The 21,619-nt window shown below is 42.3% G+C and overlaps 1 protein-coding gene across 3 annotated transcripts in view; it reads right to left on the bottom strand.

Moving 5' to 3' along the window:
* The window catches only part of CIROP (ciliated left-right organizer metallopeptidase), a 99,787-nt gene that overhangs the window by 1,027 nt on the left and 77,141 nt on the right, over window positions 1-21,619 (bottom strand). For all 3 annotated transcript variants that reach the window (XM_077298954.1, XM_077298962.1, XM_077298945.1), the window contains 4 exons: window positions 16,351-16,437; window positions 16,054-16,176; window positions 11,835-12,079; window positions 11,551-11,727 (listed from right to left, as the gene is read on the bottom strand). In XM_077298954.1, coding sequence (XP_077155069.1) covers window positions 11,551-11,727; window positions 11,835-12,079; window positions 16,054-16,176; window positions 16,351-16,437 — 632 coding nt within the window. The remainder of the gene's footprint in view (window positions 1-11,550; window positions 11,728-11,834; window positions 12,080-16,053; window positions 16,177-16,350; window positions 16,438-21,619) is intronic.

The raw sequence follows: 21,619 nt of genomic DNA, 5'->3' as shown, positions 1-21,619 counted from the left end.
AAAAACCCTATATGCATGCTGTGCCCCCTATCAGTAGCCAATTGACCTCATAGTTAGTCAGATATACAAGACATACTGTCAAGACTAGGAGGCGACAGTTCCATGTAAGCTTAAAGGGAAATACAAAGTATACAAAGGGAACTGGCTAGCAGCGGCTATGAGAAGAAAAACCACCCCAAGTCTGCTCCCAGGCAACCTTCCCACAGAACAAGCAGATAACCGGCTGAATGAATGCCCGGACTCTACCAATACATGACCCACGAGTATCGACGCTAGAGGCGTCTTCCTCAAGGTCCACAGTTAAATGGTGGTGTGGACCAACTTTAAATAGTATTCAAAATAATCAATAATACCAACCAGGTGAACGGCATGATGGCGGCAGAAGCTGACAGGAAATCCATGATGGCGTGTATACAGATCCAATGCGCAGGTGCAAAGGATTTTGAGTGTCATGGACTGCGCAGGCGTCAGTCTGTAGCTAGAGTAACCAAGGCAACCCACAAACCAGGAAGAGCCCCGAGTTGATGTATAACCGGCGTGGTTATGAGTCACACACGCAAACGCCGGAGTGACCAGGTGCTACCCTGCGTAAGTGCACGCCTGCCATGATGGTTACCAAGGCAACCCGCATGTAGAGAGCGTGCATAGTAACCAAATAGTACGGGTGCCCTGAGCCAATGGAAAAAGGCAATGAGTCCTGCGCACCTATTAGACACAGCGTAACCTGTGTATACTAAAGAAGAACCATGCCAACAGACTATATAGTGCGCAGGCGCCCAACCAGTAACAAACCAGTGTGAACCCACATAAGCCTGCAATATCGGTTATTGTATCAACAGGTATGCACAAGACTCAAGTGCACCCCAACCATGCCAGGCGACAAACGAAACCAGACACAGAAGGGGAGCACCCAAGGGATACAGACCAGAGTACTTGCTAGTATACTAGTGCAACTAGCATTAGTGTCTTAAAGCCACTAATTGACCACATGAATCATAAGCAAAAACGTTATCATAGTAACCACTCCTATACCTTTATGCGCATGCGCAATAGAAGAAAATGTGGCGAAAGGCAGTGCTCACAAGGGGCAAGCACAGAAACATAAAGAACCAACAAGGGTAAGTATAGTGCAGCAAAGGATCATATTAGGACAAGGGGATAATAAGGCACAGACTGATTTAATCAGATTGTCACACTCCAAAGATGGAGAAACACTCCTATCGCTTAAAATGTGACATGTAGTAATCCGAAACGATCATACCTTGACCCATGTTGCCTGGCCTTCCACAAAAATGCCACATTTGGATAATTTAGACACAAGAACTATCATGTTCCCCTTGTCAATCATGAACCTCCTAGGAGGTATAACAAAAGGCCATTCAAATCTTTTTTGATAAAGTCAGTAAAGACATTCGGGATTTGAGGGTCAATAGGCATTGTCAGAACAATTTATCCAGGAAGGAGAGACAGGCTTTGGCCAATTTAAGATCAAATGACCTGTTTGAAATCAAGGAGGCTGATAAGGGGGGCAACATAGTGCTGTGGCCTAAAGACATGTATTGCCTGGAAGCAAAGCGGCAATTGGGCAACACACAGCACTATGTTGCCCTACCTTCTGACCCTACTCCTGTATTTAAGTCTGGGTTGGATAAATTACTCTTAAATGCTCAGACTAGGGGAATTATTGATAAGAAGGAGCTGGACTATTTAACAGTTAAATTTCCAGTTATACCGACGTTCTATATGCTCCCAAAAGTGCATAAGTCGTTATCCAATCCCCCGGGCAGACCTATAGTCTCGGGGATTGGGGGACTTTTTGAAAAAGCTTGCATTTATTTGGACTTCTTCCTACAGCCCATCGTTCTTAACCTGGACTCTTAGGGTACCGTCACACAGTGCCATTTTCATCGCTACGACGGCACGATTCATGACGTTACAGCGTCGTATAAGTATCGCTCCAGCGTCGTATACTGCGGTCACACGTTGCAATACACGGCGCTGGAGCGATAATTTCATGACGTATTTGCGATGTAGAAGCCATTGGTTACTGTGCGCACATCGTATACAACCTGTGTCACACGATGCGATCATGCCGCCACAGCGGGACACTAGACGACGAAAGAAAGTTTCAAACGATCTGCTACGACGTACGATTCTCAGCGGGGATCCGGATCGCAGTAGCGTGTCAGACACAGCGATATCGTAAATGCATCGCTGGAACGTCACGAATCGTGCCGTTGTAGCGATCAAAATTGCACTGTGTGACGGTACCCTTATAGTCGTGATTCCTCCTTTCTAATTCATCAACTGGACACACTGGAAGTACCGGATAATACTATTCTAGCAACCTTTGACATGGAAGCACTCTACACGAATATCAACCATGACCTAGGTATTATGGCCGTGTCCTTCTATTTAGATAAATTTTCAACAGGAAATAGGGGGCATGACTCCTTCATCTTAGATCTATCGAGAATGATCCTCGAAAGGAACTATTTTGTTTTTGATCGAGTATATTATAAACAGGTTTCAGGTACCGCGATGGGGGCCAGATGTGCGCCCCCATACGCGAACCTGTTTATGGGATGGTGGGAGGAGACTCAGGTGAAAAATAACCCACTCTTTTGTAACAATGTACTGAAGTGGTATCGTTTCATCGACGTCATTGTTGTCTTATGGACAGGTTCTGTTGCTGACCTGGAGACCTTCGTGGGAGAACTCAACAGCAACCGTATGAACATCAGATTGACCTCTCACTTTTCTACTAATTCCGTTGATTTCCTGGACCTGAAGATCATGCTCCAGGATAATCGTATTTGTACGACACTCTTCCGTAAAAGTACGGCTACTAATAACCTATTACACTATTCTAGCTTCCACCCGCGCCATTTGCGCAATAGTATCCCGAAGGGCCAGTTTCTGCGTGTTCGAAGAAACTGCAGCCAGATGTCAGACTTTCAAACTGAATCAAGACTGCTTACAGATCGCTTCCGGGAACGCGAGTATCCTAGGAGGATTATTGTCGGTGCCTTTGAGTATTCCCGACAAAAGCCAAGAGAGGAAGCTTTGAAACCCCGGGTGAGAACCAATGTGTATACATCTAGCTTGATTACTCAGTTTAATAACCAATGGGGGGATGTTCGCAAGGTTATGGAAGATAACTGGGGGATCTTACTCAGTGACAGTAGCCTTAAACTGATCATTCCGGACAAACCCAGGATTGTGGCTAGGAGGGCGAAAAATCTTAAGGACTGCCTATCGAGCAGTCATTTCAGACGCCCTACCACTAAGATCCGTGTGAACCACTCAACTTGTGGGTCCTATCCATGTGGGGGATGTTCCGTATGCACATATATGTTAGCAGAGACGGGGATTACATTACCATCTTTATCCTTCCAGGTGTCTCCTAAATCGTTTTTCAACTGTCGTACCCGCAACCTAATTTATGCTTTGATCTGCGGATGTGATAAGGTCTATGTGGGACAAACCACTCAAGAGTTGCGCCGCAGGATTCAGCAGCATGTGTCTAATATCTGTATGGCCAGGTGTCATGATCTCAATGGCAAGAGAACATAGCATAAGCATATATAGGAACTAGCTCTTGGAAGATGGGAACTGAGCTGACCATGAACTAAACCTAACGCACAACTAGCAGTGGCCGGGTAGCATGCCTACGTTGATTCTAGATGCCCAGCCCAGCCGGAGGACTAAATAAAGCTAGCAGAGGAAAATATTAGTCCTAGCTCACCTCTAGAGAAATACCCCGAAAGGAGACAGAGGCCCCCCACATGTATTGGCGGTGAGTTGAGATGAAATAACAAACGTAGTATGAAAATAGGTTTAGCAAATTTGAGGTCCACTTACTACATAGCAGAAGACAGAAAGGACACTTTCATGGTCAGCTGAAAACCCTATCAAAAACACCATCCAGAAATTACTTTAAAACTCTGGCATTAACTCATAACAACAGAGTGGCAATTCCCGTTCACAAGAGCTTTCCAGACACAGTAACGAAACTACAGCTGTGAACTGGAACAAAATGCAAAAACAAACATGGACAAGAGTCCAACTTATCTAGTAGTTGTCTAGGAGCAGGAACAAGCACAGAGAGGCTTCTGATAACATTGTTGACCGGCAAGCAACTAACAGAGCAGCAAGGTTATATAGCGACTCCCACATCTTGATGGGAACAGGTGAACAGAGAAGATGAAGACACCAGTTCAATTCCACCAGTAGCCACCGGGGGAGCCCAGAATCCAAATTCACAACAGCCAGGACAGACAGCAAGGGTATGCAAATTACTTCAGTGGCGGCTCACTTTTTGGATCAGCATAATGGTACCCCCAGAACCCTTCGGGTTATGGGGTTGGAGAAAATTTCTGTGAGTATTAGGGGCGGGAGAATCACAGACGAACTCCTGAGGAGAGAATCTCGCTGGATTTATAAATTAAACAGCTTGTCACCTTATTGCTTAAATGAAGAGCTCCTATATACGGGCTTCTACAAGAGACTCTAATTTCTAGCATCATGTCAGGGTGGGGAGTAGGGGTGCGCAATTGTTATTTTTATATTTATATTTTTTTGGCCTTGTTGCCCTTGGTATTTGTTTATTTTCCTCAGCTTTTCCTTTTTTCTTTTCCTTTAATTCTAGGTTATGGTTTTTTCCTTTATTAGTTTCCTACTCTAGGAGCTTGGACATTTTGAATTGAGTACAAGAATCAAGTTCCTTTCCAGGGGTTTCTTGGACACGAGTGGACTAAAACGTCTGTCACATCTATTTGTGATGTATTCCTGGACGAAGGCCAGAAGGGGACCTGGGACTCTGAGAAGGACGGGGACATACTGATGGATTGTGTCATTTATGTTCAGTATATGACTGTTTTTTGTTTGGTTGTTTTTTTTGTTTTTTTGTTTTTTCTCTCATGCTGTACCTCCTATCACTTGCCCCATGTTGCCTTTTGTTATACCTCCTGGGAGGTTCATGATTGACAAGGGGAACATTATAGTTCTTGTGTCTAAATTATCCAAATGTGGCCTTTTTGTAGGAGGCCAGGCAACGTGGGTCAAAGTGTAATAGAGTGCAGGGTTGCGTATGTCACCACGGAACAGACAGACCAACTGTTGAAGGGGATTTATTAACAGGGGTAAAATTCTCCTCGCAGGGAGTAAACAGGGGGTTAATGAAGTCAAACAGTAAACGGTAAACAATTAAGCGGAATCAAAAAGGTTAACGAATGTTCTGGTAACTTATCAGCCCAGGGAAGTCCTGACTGGAGGGTCCTTATTTCCCAATATGGATACAGTCACCAGCAGGGCTTGAGATCCTGAAGTCTCTTCTGTGTCTCCTGGAAAGTCCGGGGTTAAGTCTCTGCAGCCTGTTCTTCTCAAAGTGAAACTGGAACCAGGAAATAGCACAGCCTCCGTCGCTGCTGCAGGAGCCTCTGTGTACCAGGCTGACAGTCTCTCTGTAATAACGCTGTCACACACACACTGGGCAGTTACTTATCACACTCAGGGATCTTTGCTTGTCACTGCGGTCATCAGGGCAGCACGGTCACAGTCTCTGATTCAGGAGGCTTCCAAATCTACACCCCCACATCCAGCCTTCACTCTGGTGGGTACCTCAGCCTCAGTGCCCTCACGGGGAGCACTACTTTTAGGGGAGCACGGCGCTGCAGCCTACCCTCTCTTTGGCGCGCTGCCTTCTCTCTGGCGCGCTGCCTTCTCTCTGCTCTCCCGCTCTTTTCTGACCACTCCCCTCTCTCTTCCCAGCAGTCCCCTGGTCCCCTCTGTCCAAGGCAGAACGTCTTCCCCCCAACAACCCAGCTGTCTGACTATGTGGTTCCAGGCAAGGAGCAGGGAAAGCAACCTCCTTACATTGGTATGATCGTTTCGGATTACTACATGTCACATTTTAAGCGATAGGAGTGTTTCTCCATCTTTGGAGTGTGACAATCTGATTAAATCAGTCTGTGCCTTATTATCCCCTTGTCCTAATATGATCCTTTGCTGCACTATACTTACCCTTGTTGGTTCTTTATGTCTCTGTGCTTGCCCCTTGTGAGCACTGCCTTTCGCCACATTTTCATCTATTGCGCATGCAGGTATAGGAGTGGTTACTATGATAACGTTTTTGCTTATGATTCATGTGGTCAATTAGTGGCTTTAAGACACTAATGCTAGTTGCACTAGTATACTAGCAAGTACTCTGGTCTGTATCCCTTGGGTGCTCCCCTTCTGAGTCTGGTTACGTTTGTCGCCTGGCATGGTTGGGGTGCACTTGAGTCTTGTGCATACCTGTTGATACAATAACCGATATTGCAGGCTTATGTGGGTTCAGACTGGTTTGTTACTGGTTGGGCGCCTGCGCACTATATAGTCCGATGGCATGGTTCTTCTTTAGTATACACAGGTTACGCTGTGTCTAATAGGTGCGCAGGACTCATTGCCTTTTTCCATTGGCTCAGGGCACCCGTACTATTTGGTTACTATGCACGCTCTCTACATGCGGGTTGCCTTGGTAACCATCATGGCAGGCGTGCACTTACGCAGGGTAGCACCTGATCACTCCGGCGTCTGCGTGTGTGACTCATAACCACGCCGTTGTTATACATCAACTCGGGGCTCTTCCTGGTTTGTGGGTTGCCTTGGTTACTCTAGCTACAGACTGACGCCTGCGCAGTCCATGACACTCAAAATCCTTTGCACCTGCGCATTGGATCTGTATACACGCCATCATGGATTTCCTGTCAGCTTCTGCCGCCATCATGCCGTTCACCTGGTTGGTATTATTGATTATTTTGAATACTATTTAAAGTTGGTCCACACCACCATTTAACTGTGGACCTTGAGGAAGACGCCTCTAGCGTCGATACGCGTGGGTCATGTATTGGTAGAGTCCGGGCATTCATTCAGCCGGTTATCTGCTTGTTCTGTGGGAAGGTTGCCTGGGAGCAGACTTGGGGTGGTTTTTCTTCTCATAGCCGCTGCTAGCCAGTTCCCTTTGTATACTTTGTATTTCCCTTTAAGCTTACATGGAACTGTCGCCTCCTAGTCTTGACAGTATGTCTTGTATATCTGACTAACTATGAGGTCAATTGGCTACTGATAGGGGGCACAGCATGCATATAGGGTTTTTCATTATATTTCATTACTTTTCCCATTGCATGTGCACCTGTTGCTACCGGCAGTAACAGCTGCTATAGGACTCTCCAACATTTTCTTAAGTATTGTATTTTGTATTATCTGGACCCTCATCTCCCATTGTTTGTGGGAGTTTTTAATTGTTTTTATAACAGTTGTTTGTGTGGTGTGGTTTAAATAATAAAAATTGTTATTTTTTGAAATATATATGCGGTGATCCCATTTCTATGATGCTGTTTTTTTCTCTTGTGTAGTTTTGGATTATATTTATATGCATCAGGTGATCCCCTATGAGTATCAGTATAGGATGGTGCCCGCTCAATTTATGCTGTCTTGCTGATTTGGTTTAACTGAATTCTCTCAACCTGTCCCGTACACCGTTCCACATAAATTCCGATCTACATCAATTCTTGCAATTCTTGACTTATTCTCAAAAATCGTTTTCTTTACTACACCCCAACAAATGATGTCCGTTAGTTTGTCTGGTGAATGTGGTGGCCATTCAATGCTGATTCGTCACCCAATTCAGTGCAGTGGGAGTGTGTTATCAAGGTAGTCTCTTATTGCAAAAGCATAATGAGGAGGTGCCTCTTCTTCTTGGAAGAGTAGTTCAGCAAAGTTATCCCTGGGTCTGAGTTGTGGCAATATCACGTCATGCAACATGTGTAGGTGATAGTTACTATCCACAGTTGTATATGTGTACCAATACAATCTCATAGAATGTCATTGATTCAGCTGTTTTACTGTATTAAGTCCTTACTTTTTATTTGCCACTCCTAGTGAATCCACTCCTGTATTTGGCAAAAAAAAGTGTATGTAAACTGCATGTATTCAGCCTTAGGGTACGTGCACACGATCAGGAATATTAGCCTTTTCGATGCAGCATATTTTCGCTACGTCTAAAACGCTGCGTTCTGCATTATAATTAATACCTATATATGACCAAACATTACTTGCAGTGAGCACTCCCACAATGCGTAATAACCAAAAAGAAGAAAAAGTGGGAAACCCAAATATTACAATATATCAATTTTATTTATTAATACCAAAAAAAGAACAGTAAACATACTAAAATAGGGTATAATGCATGTGAAGCCCAACCCAGACTATCTACTAAAACCATGATGCTGTATCACATAGTAGATTTGCAAAAAATGATTAAAGTAATGTATTACTAAAGAGGGGTATATAGAGAGATCAGCATAATAATGTAAATACTCAATGGTACATCATGATGAATAATGCCACTGTACTAGTGCAACCACAGGTGAGTAAAGTGACAAGTGCACAAGAGGAAGATGAGAGACACCAGATCCAACAATGCAGACGAGCTGAAGGCTGCTATCAAAGCAACCTGGGCTTCCATAACACCTCAGCAGTGCAACAGGCTGACCTCCTCCGTGCCACGCCGTATTGATGCAATAATTGATGCACATGGAGCCCTGAGCAATTATTGATTGCTTTTACATACATTTCAGTAGGCCAACATTTCGGATTTTAAAATCATTTTTTCAAGCTGGTGTTATAAAGTATTCTAATTTACTGAGATAATGACTTTTGGGTTTTCATTGGCTGTAAGCGATAATCATCAACATTAACAGAAATAAACACTTGAATTGGATCACTCTATAATGACTCTATACAGGTCCTTCTCAAAAAATTAGCATATAGTGTTAAATTTCATTATTTACCATAATGTAATGATTACAATTAAACTTTCATATATTATAGATTCATTATCCACCAACTGAAATTTGTCAGGTCTTTTATTGTTTTAATACTGATGATTTTGGCCTACAACTCCTGATAACCCAAAAAACCTGTCTCAATAAATTAGTATATTTCACCCGTCCAATCAAATAAAAGTGTTTTTTAATAACAAACAAAAAAAACATCAAATAATAATGTTCAGTTATGCACTCAATACTTTGTCGGGAATCCTTTGGCAGAAATGACTGCTTCAATGCGGCGTGGCATGGAGGCAATCAGCCTGTGACACTGCTGACATGTTATGGAGGCCCAGGATGCTTCAATAGCGGCCTTAAGCTCATCCAGAGTGTTGGGTCTTGCGTCTCTCAACTTTCTCTTCACAATATCCCACAGATTCTCTATGGGGTTCAGGTCAGGAGAGTTGGCTGGCCAATTGAGCACAGTAATACCATGGTCAGTAAACCATTTACCAGTGGTTTTGGCACTGTGAGCAGGTGCCAGGTCGTGCTGAAAAATGAAATCTTCATCTCCATAAAGCATTTCAGCCGATGGAAGCATGAAGTGCTCCAAAATCTCCTGATAGCTAGCTGCATTGACCCTGCCCTTGATGAAACACAGTGGACCAACACCAGCAGCTGACATGGCACCCCACACCATCACTGACTGTGGGTACTTGACACTGGACTTCAGGCATTTTGGCATTTCCTTCTCCCCAGTCTTCCTCCAGACTCTGGCACCTTGATTTCCGAATGACATGCAAAATTTGCTTTCATCAGAAAAAAGTACTTGGGACCACTTAGCAACAGTCCAGTGCTGCTTCTCTGTAGCCCAGGTCAGGCGCTTCTGCCGCTGTTTATGGTTCAAAAGTGGCTTTACCTGGGGAATGCGGCACCTGTAGCCCATTTCCTGCACACGCCTTTCCACACCAGACTCAGTCCACTGCTTCCTCAGGTTCCCCAAGGTCTGGAATCGGTCCTTCTCCACAATCTTCCTCAGGGTCCGGTCACCTCTTCTCGTTGTACAGCGTTTTCTGCCACATTGTTTCCTTCCAACAGACTTACCATTGAGGTGCCTTGATACAGCACTCTGGGAACAGCCTATTTGTTGAGAAATTTCTTTCTGGGTCTTACCCTCTTGCTTGAGGGTGTCAATAATGGCCTTCTTGACATCTGTCAGGTCGCTAGTCAAAGGGTACCGTCACACATTGAAATTTCCATCGCTACGACGTTACGATTCCTGACGTTCTAGCGATATCGTTACGATATCGCTGTGTCTGACACGCTACTGCGATCAGACACCCTGCTGAGAATCGTACGTCGTAGCAGATCGTTTGGAACTTTCTTTCGTCGCTTGATCACCCGCTGACATCGCTGGATCGTTGTGTGTGACAGCGATCCAGCGATGTCTTCGCTTGTAACCAGGGTAAACATCGGGTAACTAAGCGCAGGGCCGCACTTAGTAACCCGATGTTTACCCTGGTTACAAGCGTAAACGTAAAAAAACAAACCGTACATACTCACCCGTCGGTGTCCTTCAGGTCCCTTGCCGTCTGCTTCCTGCTCTGAGTGCTGGCCGGAAAGTGAGAGCAGATCACAGCGGTGCTGCGCTCTGCTCTCACTGTACGGCTGCACTCAGAGCAGGAAGCAGACGGCAAGGGACCTGAAGGACACCGACGGGTGAGTATGTACGGTTTGTTTTTTTACGTTTACGCTTGTAACCAGGGTAAACATCGGGTTACTAAGCGCGGCCCTGCGCTTAGTTACCCGATGTTTACCCTGGTTACCCGGGGACTTCGGCATCGCTCCAGCGCCGTGATTGCAACGTGTGACCGCAGTCTACGACGCTGGAGCGATGATTATACGACGCTGCGACGTCACGAATCGTGCCGTCGCAGCGATGAAAATTTCAATGTGTGACGGTACCCTTACCCATGATGGGGGTTTTGAGTAATGAACCAGGCAGGGAGTTTTTAAAAGCCTCAGGTATCTTTTGCATGTGTTTAGAGTTAATTAGTTGATTCAGAAGATTAGGGTAATAGGTCATTTAGAGAACCTTTTCTTGATATGCTAATTTATTGAGACAGGTTTTTTGGGTTATCAGGAGTTGTAGGCCAAAATCATCAGTATTAAAACAATAAAAGACCTGACAAATTTCAGTTGGTGGATAATGAATCTATAATATATGAAAGTTTAATTGTAATCATTACATTATGGTAAATAATGAAATTTAACACTATATGCAAATTTTTTGAGAAGGACCTGTATAATATGAGTTTCACTTTTTGTATTAAAGAACTGAAATAAATTAACTTTTTGATGATATTCTAATTTTGTGAGAAGCACTTGTATCTACCAAGAGAGCAAAAAGGTAATTCTTCTCCGACATTATCCGAGGCCAAATACACGTTATTATAGTACTGGGTTATAGTAATGGGTTATAGTAATGGGTATAGTAATGGGTTCCGGTGATTTTAATGTGTACGGTGTTGTTTAGGTGCATATGGGGCTGTAGATTGTGTCTTGTGCTTGTGAACCAACAGATGATTGTTTAGTATATTTCTTTTATTTAATAGTCCAGATACATTCTGTCTGATTATTAGCTCGATGTCTTGTAGATGTCTCACTAACAGGTCACATACAAAACTCTACATTTAAGTTTAGTTTAAGTTTAGTTGAGCTTTAGTATTATATTCCTTACCTGATGGTGATGGTGGAAAACTGAGGGGACTCATATGTTACAGGATTATTTATGAGATTTATAACTGTTGCATGCGGTGAAGATCCAGTGGGATGTGGGGGGCAATTGTTTGGTTCTCCCACCATTAGCAGAAATGATAAGTCTTTGTCCAACTCAGTGGAAACTTGTAGGATGCATCTGTCAAAAAAAAATTGTTTTTTAGTGGAAGGAAATAGTAAAATATTGTTACCTAACTGCATCAATTTAATAGAACTTAATCCTTTCCCTCTATCACATCTCATTACCTTTGAACTCCAGCATGTTGAGCTATAACTCCTAGGACTTCTTCTGTTAGCATTTTCTTAATCTTTGTTGTCCATTTTTGATTTTTCCCAATTGTTAGTTGCACTCTTATTTCTTGGATAGGTCTTTGAGAAGATAGGCTGTAGAAGGGAGTTGTGGTGAATACAGAGGTTGGGGAGAGTGGATGGTCAAATCCTAAGCAGAGCCTTCCATCAGGACAAAGTAAAACTCCATGAAAACCTTTAACCTTCAAGAAGAGAAAATGAACCAAACGGTACAATTTGAACAGCAGTTAGCATATCATAATAGCTGAGAAAAATTATTGCACCATTGTTATGTACATGAATCCGAGTGTATTCTTGGAGAATATTTCACTTTAATTATTCTTTCACGTACCATTACTTCTAAAAGAAAGGATGCACAGCGCTTAGGGCTTCAGAGTCCTACCAGCCCTTCTAAAATCGATGCTTTATCGAAAGATCTGTATTAATGTGAACCTAGCCTAAAGGGAGCAGAGCCACGCAAGCACAACCACTGCTCCATTTAGAGAGGGCTTTTAAGAGCCCTGTTATTGATCTGAAGGAATTGCAGCAATCAGAACCCCATTGATCAGCAATAGCAATCATGGCTGGGTTCACACTGGTATCAAGACTCCTACTGACAGAAGACTAGGGATATGCGAGCACAAGTCTGTTTCGGTTGGCACCGCAAAGACCAGCCTGCCACTCTAGTACAAACTCCCGTTTTATCATCATTTGTTGTGTAGCTGCGCAGAAGAAAAATAACACAAAGCATGTAACAAAGTGTTAGCATTTCATATGTCATGGGTAATTTACTTCTGTATTTGTACAGATGTATTTCCATAGAGTTTAAAAAGCAACTGTGCCCAAGTATAAAATCTGTGCAAATCTGACCAAGAAGATCGTAACATGCTTCAGCAGACACCAGATGTACATACAGAGCATTGCTTCCAGGAGAAAATAGATCTGCACATGTAGAGTCCAACATAGGCTGTGCAGCTCGGTAATAAGGGTATGTGCAGGTGCATGTAGGGGGACCAAATCATTATCACTCATTTATCCATCAGTTACCTCGATCCTCCTTCCTGCCTGGCAGTCTGTAGTAAGGGGGTGTGCAGGTGCATGTAGGGGGACTAAATCATTATAATATCTCATTTCTCTGTTCAGTACCTCTATCCTCCTTCCAGCCGGGCAGTCTGTAATAAGGGGCTGTGCAGGTGCATGTAGGGGGACTAAATCATAATATTACATTTAGTCTGTTCAGAAATGACCGAACGGATAAGGGAGGGGTGTGTCTATATGTAAAATCATCCTTAAAACTCATCTTGCGTGATAATATAGGTGAATCTAATGAAAATGTAGAGTCCCTGTGGGTGGAGATAAGGGAAGGGGGAAAAAATAATAAATTACTGATAGGGATTTGTTATAAGTCTGCAAAAATAATGGAAGCAATGGAGAATATCCTCGTAAAGCAAATAGATGAAGCTGCGACTCAAGGAGAAGTCATTATTATGGGGGACTTCAACTACCCTGAAATAGATTGGGGAACAGAAACCTGCAGTTCCAGCAAAGGTAATCGGTTTTTGACAACTATGAGAGACAATTACCTTTCACAACTGGTTCAGGACCCAACAAGAAGGGGGGCACTGCTAGACCTAATATTAACCAACAGGCCAGACCGCATATCAAATATAAGGGTTGGGGGTCACTTGGGGAATAGTGATCACAAAATAATAAGTTTTCATGTATCCTTTAATAAGATGTGTAGTAGAGGGGTGACAAGGACACTAAACTTCAGGAGGGCAAATTTCCAACGGATGAGAGAGGATCTTGGTGCAATTAACTGGGACGATATCCTGAGACATAAAAATACACAAAGAAAATGGGAGACGTTTATTAGCATCCTGGATAGGACCTGTGCACAGTATATACCGTATGGGAATAAACATACTAGAAATAGGAGGAAACCAATATGGCTAAATAGAGCTGTAAGGGGCGCAATAAGGGACAAAAAGAAAGCATTTAGAGAATTGAAGGAAGTAGGTAGTGAGGAGGCATTAAATAAATACAAAAAATTTAATAAATTCTGCAAAAAGCAAATCAAGGCAGCAAAGATTGAGACAGAGAGACTCATTGCCAGAGAGAGTAAAAATAATCCCAAAATATTCTTTAACTACGTAAATAGTAAGAAACTAAAAAATGATAGTGTTGGCCCCCTTAAAAATAGTCTGGGTGAAATGGAGGATGAGGAAAAAGCCAATATGCTAAATGACTTTTTTTTCATCAGTATTTACACAAGAAAATTCCATGGCAGACAATATGATCAGTGATAACAAAAATTCCCCATTAAGTGTCACCTGCTTAACCCAGCAGGAAGTACGGCGGCGTCTAAAAATCACTAAAGTTGACAAATCTCCGGCCCGGATGGGATACACCCCCGAGTACTGCAGGAATTAAGTACAGTCATTGATAGACCATTATTTTTAATCTTTAAAGAGTCCATAATAACAGGGTCTGTACCACAGGACTGGCGTAAAGCAAATGTGGTGCCAATATTCAAAAAGGGGACAAAAACTGAACTCGGAAATTATAGGCCAGTAAGCTTAACCTCTACTGTGGGTAAAATCCTGGAGGGCATTCTAAGGGATGCTATACTGGAGTATCTGAAGAGGAATAACCTCATGACCCAGTATCAGCACGGGTTTACTAGGGACCAGTCATGTCAGACTAATCTCATTAATTTCTATGAAAAGGTAAGTTCCGGACTGATAAGGGAACGGAGTGGACATAGTGTATATGGACTTTTCAAAAGCTTTTGATACGGTGCCACACAAAAGGTTGATACATAAAATGAGAATAATGGGGATAGGGGAAAATATGTGTAAGTGGGTTAAGAGCTGGCTCAGGGATAGGAAACAAAGGGTGGTTATTAATGGAGCACACTCGGACTGGGTCGCGGTTAGCAGTGGGGTACCACAGGGGTCAGTATTGGGCCCTCTTCTTTTTAACATATTTATTAATGACCTTGTAGGGGGCATACAGAGTGAAATTTCAATATTTGCAGATGACACTAAACTCTGCAGGGTAATCAACAGAGGAGGACAATTTTATATTACAGGATGATTTATGTAAACTAGAAGCTTGGGCTGATAAATGGCAAATGAGCTTTAATGGGGATAAATGTAAGGTCATGCACTTGGGTAGAAGTAATAAGATGTATAACTATGTGCTTAATTCTAAAACTCTGGGCAAAACCGTCAATGAAAAAGACCTGGGTGTATGGGTGGATGATAAACTCACATTTAGTGGCCAGTGTCAGGCAGCTGCTACAAAGGCAAATAAAATAATGGGATGCATTAAAAGAGGCATAGATGCTCATGAGGAGAACATAATTTTACCTCTATACAAGTCACTAGTTCGACCACACTTAGAATACTGTGCACAGTTCTGGTCTCCGGTGTATAAGAAAGACAAAACTGAACTGGAGCGGGTGCAGAGAAGAGCGACCAAGGTTATTAGAGGACTGGGGGGTCTGCAATACCAAGATAGGTTATTACACTTGGGGCTGTTTAGTTTGGAAAAACGAAGACTAAGGGGTGATCTTATGTTAATGTATAAATATATGACTGGACAGTATAAAGACCTTTCTGATGATCTTTTTAATCATAGACCTGAGACAGGGACAAGGGGGCATCCTCTACGTCTGGAGGAAAGAAGGTTTAAGCATAATAACAGACGGGGATTCTTTACTGTAAGAGCAGTGTGACTATGGAACTCTCTGCCGTATGATGTTGTAATGAGTGATTCATTACTTAAATTTAAGAGGGGACTGGATGCCTTTCTGGAAAAGCATAAAGTTACATGGTATATACACTAGATTCCTTGTTAGGGCGTTGATCCAGGGAACTAGTCTGATTGCCGCATGTGGAGTCGGGAAGGAATTTTTTTCCCCAATGTGGAGCTTACTCTTTGCCACATGGTTTTTTTTTTGCCTTCCTCTGGATCAACATGTTAGGGCATGTTAGGTTAGGCTATGGATTGAACTAGATGGACATAAAGTCTTCCTTCAACCTTAATAACTATGTTACTATGTTACTAGTACCTCTATCATCCTTCCAGCCGGGCAGTCTGTAATAAGGGGCTGTGCAGGTGCATGTAGGGGGACTAAATCATTATAATATCTCATTTCTCTGTTCAGTACCTCTATCCTCCTTCCAGCCGGGCAGTCTGTCCATTCTGAACCCTGAACTTTAATCTGGAAATTGTTTGGAGCTAGGCACCGATGCAGATAACAGCGTCCTTTTACCTTTTCATGCTTCATTTCCTATTATATATATAAAAATAACATTTCAGATAGGAATCTGTAACATCTGTCTGATTTCATAAGTTGTTACTTGCCAGCACCACCATATTATTTTTATATAAAAGTGATTATATTGTTACCATTGCATGCGATTACGTTTGCCATTTAGGAGTCAATCAGTTCTGTAATTGTCACCTTTGTAAGGTTGGAGAGGAAGCATCGACTTTGGGGGTGGTAGATTTCATCGAATTCCTCGTTTTCTTGCTTTAGCCAGCACTCCCCCTATGAACAAAATCTACAGTTTATAACCAGATGGAAGCAGTATGTTTTCTAAAAGAAAAAAAATAGGATAGTCTCGTCCAAGAATAAATAAAATCTGCAAACTTTGTTCCATAATGGTTATCAGATTAAAATCCACATGCTGATTGTGAAAAACCACTTTGGCGCATTTCTGGCACTAGTTGTGCCCCTAGGGCTCATACTCATCTACGAGAAAAACGGCAAGTGCAATCCAATGAAAAAAAAAAAATCGGATTGCACTCTGACCAATGTTAGTCAATGAGTATATAACAAAGAAAAAAGGGTCCGCAAGCCCCAGCCAGCTCACCAACAGCCACAGGTGCTCGGAACTCCGTCCAGACTCGACGTGAAACAGCAGAAATGAAGATTGGTGTTCCAGCTCCTTAAAACGAATTCTTTATTGTAGACAAAATAAAACATGATTTTTGCCTTGATCCTCAAGAATAATGGATGTGCACATGAGGCACTGACAATCCAGAGACGCGTTTCGATCTTATAGATCTTTGTCAAAGCTAAACTCCATTGACAGCAAGCAGGTCTTATAAATTGTATGAACCAAACAAATGATTGCACTATGTCAGGTGATTCAACACATCAAGGTCCTCAAAATTACACATTTGATCGCTAACACAGTGTGCCAAAATGCTGTGGAAAGTAACAATTGATTAAAAACATATATATGATATTTAAAATCCTCATCAGTAATGAAACATAATTTCATTTATCTTGTTCAAACCATTTGGGTGTCTCGTTCCTAAACTGTAGATCCAGAATGCCTCTCGCGTTAATAGGCGTCTTTTTAGATCAGACCCCCGCTTAGAGTTTTTTAGTTGTTCGATACCTGAGACTGATAGAGATGAAATATTGCTATTGTGATGTGAAACGAAATGCTTTGCAGCCATGGATATGTTTCGAGCAGCACTACCATTATTTTTTATATCTCTAATGTGCTCTGATAAGCGAGTTTTACGTTTTCTTGTAGTACATCTGACGTACATTAAATAACAGGTAGTACACTGTATTTGGTACACAACCTTTGTTGAATTGCAATTAATAAATTGATTAATATTATAAGTTTGAGTCTCATCATAATTTTTGAACAGTTTTGTAACCTGTGCGTATTTACATGTTTTACCCTTATTTGACCTGCATTTATAAAACTCCTTGAACTTTAACCAATTTTGTACAGGTGATCTGGATAAAAATAATCCTGGAGATAATGCATTTCCGATGGTGGGGGCATGACTAGATGCAATATTTATTCCTGTCATCATCATATAATATGGGTAGACACTTATGGATGATTTTTCTTATTTCATTGAATTGATGGCTATACCTCAGACAGACAAAAGTTTTTTTTGTTTCTATCTATTTTAATATAGATGTTTTTGGGTTCTATTAGGTTATTTCTGTCCTTGGAGAGGGCTATATTTCAATAAGTCCCTGCTCATCTGCGATTTTTTTTGGAGTCGGTATTGGACTGACCAAAAAAAAAAATATTGCAGAATGCTGCGATTGTCCTCATATCTCGGACGAGACTCGCCAATGCAAGTCAATGGGTGCAAGAAAAAAAATTGCACTGCACTCGGAGCATGTGAGTGCTGTCAGATTTCTACACACGATGTCCTTTGAAAAGCTGTCAATTCATCTGCCGCGTATCGTAAAATGACAGCGTGACCCAACAGAATAGAATAGATAGTAATAATAAAACCATATTCGTAGGCTATTAATATCAGGCCGCAGCTGTATGCCTAGCCTTTGCTGGTTATTAAATACAGGTGGACCCTACATAATTTTTTTAGGGGGTCCCCCATTTTAATAACCAAGAAAGGCGAAGTATACAGCTGTGAGCTGATATTAATAGGCTAGGAAGCTCCATGGGTATTACCCCCTTCCCTGGCAGCTGTCTGACTAGCCTTTGCTGGTTATTAACTATAGGGGGACCCTACGTCATTTTTTTTGGGGGGGTCATCCATTTAAATAACCAGGAAAAGCTAAGTATACAGCTGTGAGCTGATAGCAATAGCCTGGGAAGTTCCATGGGTATTACCCCCTTCCCAGGCTATAAACATCTGCCCCAGCTGTTTGCTTTCACTCTGTTGGTTAGTAAGAAGTCAGGGGACCCCATGCCATTTTTTCCAGAAAGAAATTTGTTTACTAAAAGAAAACATGTACAGTAAACTACACACACACACAAAGGACTGATTTATATCTCACTCACATATTTATATATATCTTGAAGAATATTTCTTTGGAAAACTGTGCAAATTACATAGAGAATGGATCTATGTAAAAGCTCATGTTAAAAATCGCTTTATAATCAGATCGCATTCGCATGTAAATCGGAGGCTAGGTGTTCAAAATTACATTGTATTTGCCTGATAATCGCATGACAATCGTCCCACATTTCTGGACCAAAATCGGACCTTTTCTTTTCACAGTGATGGATATGAGCCCTTAGTCATAGAGTATCTATACTAGTTGCGCCCTTAGACCACAGTCACACTAGCAGTATTTGATCAGTATTTTACATCAGTATGTGTAAGCCAAAACCAGTAGTGGGTGATAAATACAGAAGTGGTGACATGTTTCTATTATACTTTTCCTCTGATTGTAAGTCAAAACCAAAAGTGGAACAAATACTGAGGTAAAATACTGACCAAATACTGAATGTGTGAACGTGGTCTTAGTTTAAAGGTGTAATGAGTAATGTACAACTAGTGCCAGAAACGTATAAGGCCGGCGTCACACTGGCGAGTTTTACGGACGTAAGAGCGCAGAAACTACGTCCGTAAAACTCGCATAACATACGGCACAATTATTCTCAATGGGGCTGCTCCTATTAGCCGTATATTACGGTTCAGTATTATACGGCTTTCTACGGCCGTACAAAATCGCAGCATGCTGCGTTTGTCAGCGTATTGCGCAAAAAAATCGCCAATGAAAGTCTATGGGGGCGAGAAAAATACGGATTCCACACGGACCAGCAGTGTGACTTGCGAGAAATACGCAGCGGTGTTAGTGAAAAGTCGGTAATTCAATTGCCGGCTTTTCATTTCTCCTGCACAAACCCGACAGGATATGAGACATGGTTTACATACAGTAAACCATCTCATATCCCCCTTTTTTTTGCATATTCCACACTACTAATGTTAGTAGTGTGTATGTGCAAAATTTCAGCGCTGTAGCTGCTAAAATAAAGGGTTAAATGGCGGAAAAAATTGGCGTGGGCTCCCGCGCAATTTTCTCCGCCAGAGCGGTAAAGCCAGTGACTGAGGGCAGATATTAATAGCCAGGAGAGGGTCCATGGTTATTGGCCCCCCCGTGGCTAAAAACATCTGCCCCCAGCCACCCCAGAAAAGGCACATCTGGAAGATGCGCCTATTCTGGCACTTGGCCACTCTCTTCCCACTCCCTGTAGCGGTGGGATATGGGGTAATGAAGGGTTAATGCCACCTTGCTATTGGAAGGTGACATTAAGCCAGATTAATGATGGAGAGGCGTCAATTATGACACCTATCCATTATTAATCCAATTGTAGGAAAGGGTTAAAAAACACACACACACATGATTGAAAAGTATTTTAATGAAATAAACACAGCGGTTGTTGTAATAATTTATTGTTCTCTCAAATCCATTTGCAGTCCCTCGCTTGGCAACATAATAAACGCACAAGATACATACCTTCTGATGTACTGTCAGGTCCAACGATGTAATCCATCTGAAGGGGTTAACTAATATTACAGGCAGGAGCCCTGCTATAATGCAGCTGTGCTCCGTGCTTGTAATTCCCCTGCGAATGAATGAAATGTAGGTCATTGACCTACATTTCATTCATTCGCGGTGAGGCGCCCTCTGGTGGATGTCCTCATATGACCTGGAGCGTGGGAAAAAGTTCCCAGGCTGCAGTTCATGAGAACATCCACCAGAGGGCGCATCACCGCGAATGAATGAAATGTAGGTCAATGACCTACATTTCATTCATTCGCAGGGGAATTACAAGCACGGAGCACAGCTGCATTATAGCAGGGCTCCTGCCTGTAATATTAGTTAACCCCTTCAGATGGATTACATCGTTGGACCTGACAGTACATCAGAAGGTATGTATATTGTGGGTTTATTATGTTGCCAAGCGAGGGACTGCAAATGGATTTGAGAGAACAATAAATTATTAAAACAACCACTGTGTTTATTTCATTAAAATACTTTTCAATCATGTGTGTGTGTGTTTTTTAACCCTTTCCTACAATTGGATTAATAATGGATAGGTGTCATAATTGACGCCTCTCCATCATTAATCTGGCTTAATGTCACCTTCCAATAGCAAGGTGGCATTAACCCTTCATTACCCCATATCCCACCGCTACAGGGAGTGGGAAGAGAGTGGCCAAGTGCCAGAATAGGCGCATCTTCCAGATGTGCCTTTTCTGGGGTGGCTGGGGGCAGATGTTTTTAGCCACGGGGGGGCCAATATCCATGGACCCTCTCCTGGCTATTAATATCTGCCCTCAGTCACTGGCTTTACCGCTCTGGCGGAGAAAATTGCGCGGGAGCCCACGCCAATTTTTTCCGCCATTTAACCCTTTATTTTAGCAGCTACAGCGCTGAAATTTTGCACATACACACTACTAACATTAGTAGTGTGGAATATGCAAAACAAAGGGGGATATGAGATGGTTTACTGTATGAAAACCATGTCTCATATCATGTCGGGTTTGTGCAGGAGAAATGAGAAGCCGGCAATTGAATTACCGGCTGCTCACAGATATCGCGCTGATTGAAATCTAAATACAGAATATATATATATGTGTCACAATGACATATATATATCTATATATATATATATATATATATATATATATATATATATATACTGTATATATGTTTTCCCGAACATTTGAGCACATAAATCCATTAGATGTCGGTTTTGCAAGCCTGCGCGAAAATCTCGCAGTACGGATGCCATACGGATTACATACGGAGGATGCCATGCGCAAAATACGCTGAAACACCCTGACTACGGATCACTATTTTGGGAACATTTCTCCGTATTACGGCCGTAGTACGGACGTATAATACGTGGCGTATTGTCTTACGCCAAGTGTGACGCCGGCCTTAGAGTGTTTTTTTATCACAATCAGCATGTTGATTTTAATCTGATAAC

This window comes from Ranitomeya variabilis, chromosome 1 (genome assembly GCF_051348905.1).
Source record: "Ranitomeya variabilis isolate aRanVar5 chromosome 1, aRanVar5.hap1, whole genome shotgun sequence".
Classification (NCBI taxonomy): Eukaryota; Metazoa; Chordata; class Amphibia; order Anura; family Dendrobatidae; genus Ranitomeya; species Ranitomeya variabilis.
The sequence above is the reverse complement of the archived record's forward strand: the minus strand, read 5'-3'. Positions and strand labels throughout refer to the sequence as shown.